We start from the raw sequence: 1,901 nt of genomic DNA, 5'->3' as shown, positions 1-1,901 counted from the left end.
CCGGCGGGTCTGAAACACAGCGACCTGCAACAGCTGGGCAGGAAAGTCCCGAGCCAAAGAGAAATCAGAAACGCAGACTAACGTGCCTGCTAAATGTTTTAGCAGTCTTTTGAAAGAAAGAAAAGACGTTTATGGAAAAGACCATCCATGCTACACCTTAAAAATTCCTTGGGGGAATGAAAGATGGGAAGGAAAAGGGAGATTTCTGAGGAACTCCAGAGGGGAAGAGGAGAGAGGGAGGGAGGGCTCCCACACTTACCTCTACCACAGTCAGGATGAACCCTTTCCACATCTCCCGAGACTCCAGGCTCTCTGCCTAGGGAGGAAAAGAAAGACACGGTGTAGAAGAGGCTCAGTCTACTCATCTGTGAAATGGGCTGTGGGGATTCCACTCCCTATTTCCAAGAGCCACTTTGAAAATGGAATGAGATAAGACAAATTACTTTAGGGTGATGTCTGGGTATAAGTCCTCAGTAATGTGGGATATTCTTTTTTTGGGGGGTGTTTTTTGAGACAGGGTCTCACTATGTAGTTGAGATTGACCTGGAACTCACTATGTAGCCCAGGCTGGTCTCGAACTCACTGTGATCCTCCTGTCTCAGCCTCCCCAGTGCTGGGATGACAGGCGTGCACCACCACACCTGGCGGGATATTCTTTTTTAATGTTATTATTATATTAATATTTGAAAAACACATCGATCAGATCCTCTGATTTGTGTACTTCCGGTGCTCTGAACTCTTTCTTGCTTCTTACCTTCCTCAAGGCCAAAGCCCAAGTCCTCCTTGCAGCCCACAGGGCCCTGCCTGGCCTACCCACCCCCTACTTGCCTGCCCTTCTCACCCTCTGCTCCAGACACAAGGCCTCCTCACCGATCCTGCAGTGAGGGTTCTGTGCTGCCCCAGGGCTTTTGCCTGGCTGAGCAGTCCTCTCACAGAGACTGAGGCTTAGAAAGGTTGGCTGGCATGCTGGTAGTGTCACCAACCCAGTGAAAAGTCTTCATGACTCCTCATTTGTGTGTGTCAATGCCGGGGGAGACAGTGCCTCCCCTATTGCTCAAAACCCACCTTGAACTTGATATCCTGATCCCTGAGGACCAGGCTGAAGTGGATGCCTGGGTCCCACATGCTTCCTCGGGGAGCCTCATCTGTGAGCTTCACAAATGTTCTCAAGTCGAGCTTCTCCAGGGGCTGGGCAGAGAGATGGGGTGTGAGCACTAGGCCTGTGGCTCTCAGGCAAGCTGGATGGGGTAGCCCTTGCTTTACCTGCCACCCACACCCACAGCATGACCCCTGTACTCATGGTGGGCCAGCTCCTGAGCCCTTGTCTGCATCCTTACCTGGAAGTCCCGATTACTGTTGTAGAAGTAGATGGTGAGGCCCTGGAGCCCTGCCCAGAACTTCCTGTAATCCTGGGGACCAGAAGTAAAAAGAGAAGCAGGTGAGCTGGCAAAGCCGGGCACCTTCAGTATGTTCACTACTGCCTCAGGACCTTTGCACCATCTTCCTGGGCCTGGGCCCTCTTCCTTAGGTCTTCCCACAGCTACCTTCAGCACCTGCTTTGGGTTTTTGCTCAAATGTTACCTGTTTAGGAAGGAGCATCCCACCTATAGCCCAGCTTCTGCTGTCCTCCAGAAAAGAACAAAAAGGATCCTTGGGGCAGGGACATGGTGCCAGTAAGAGCACAAGGCCCTGGCTCTGTCCCAGCACCTCAAGAGAAAAGAAGAAATGAACCAGACGTGGTTGTACACACACGTCAACCCAGCCCTCTGGGAGGCTGAGACGGGAGGATTACAAATTCAAACCCAACCTGTGCAGCTTAATGGTTTGGTGAAATCTGTTCTCAAAAGAGGAATTTTGTAGCTCAGTGCAAAGGCGCTGGGTTCAAGCCCCAGTACAAAAAA

General features: G+C 51.4%; 1 protein-coding gene across 3 annotated transcripts in view; it reads right to left on the bottom strand.

The window, feature by feature from the left end:
• Positions 1–1,901, bottom strand: part of Stap2 (signal transducing adaptor family member 2) — a 10,005-nt gene that overhangs the window by 4,490 nt on the left and 3,614 nt on the right. For all 3 annotated transcript variants that reach the window (XM_033759312.1, XM_010634821.2, XM_010634820.3), the window contains 3 exons: positions 1,338–1,409; positions 1,066–1,188; positions 260–316 (listed from right to left, as the gene is read on the bottom strand). In XM_033759312.1, the coding sequence (XP_033615203.1) occupies positions 260–316; positions 1,066–1,188; positions 1,338–1,409 (252 nt within the window). The remainder of the gene's footprint in view (positions 1–259; positions 317–1,065; positions 1,189–1,337; positions 1,410–1,901) is intronic.

Source organism: Fukomys damarensis, unplaced genomic scaffold (assembly GCF_012274545.1).
Source record: "Fukomys damarensis isolate Sample0158 unplaced genomic scaffold, DMR_v1.0_HiC HiC_scaffold_37, whole genome shotgun sequence".
NCBI classification, from domain to species: Eukaryota; Metazoa; Chordata; class Mammalia; order Rodentia; family Bathyergidae; genus Fukomys; species Fukomys damarensis.
This window is presented reverse-complemented; position numbering and strand designations above follow the sequence as displayed.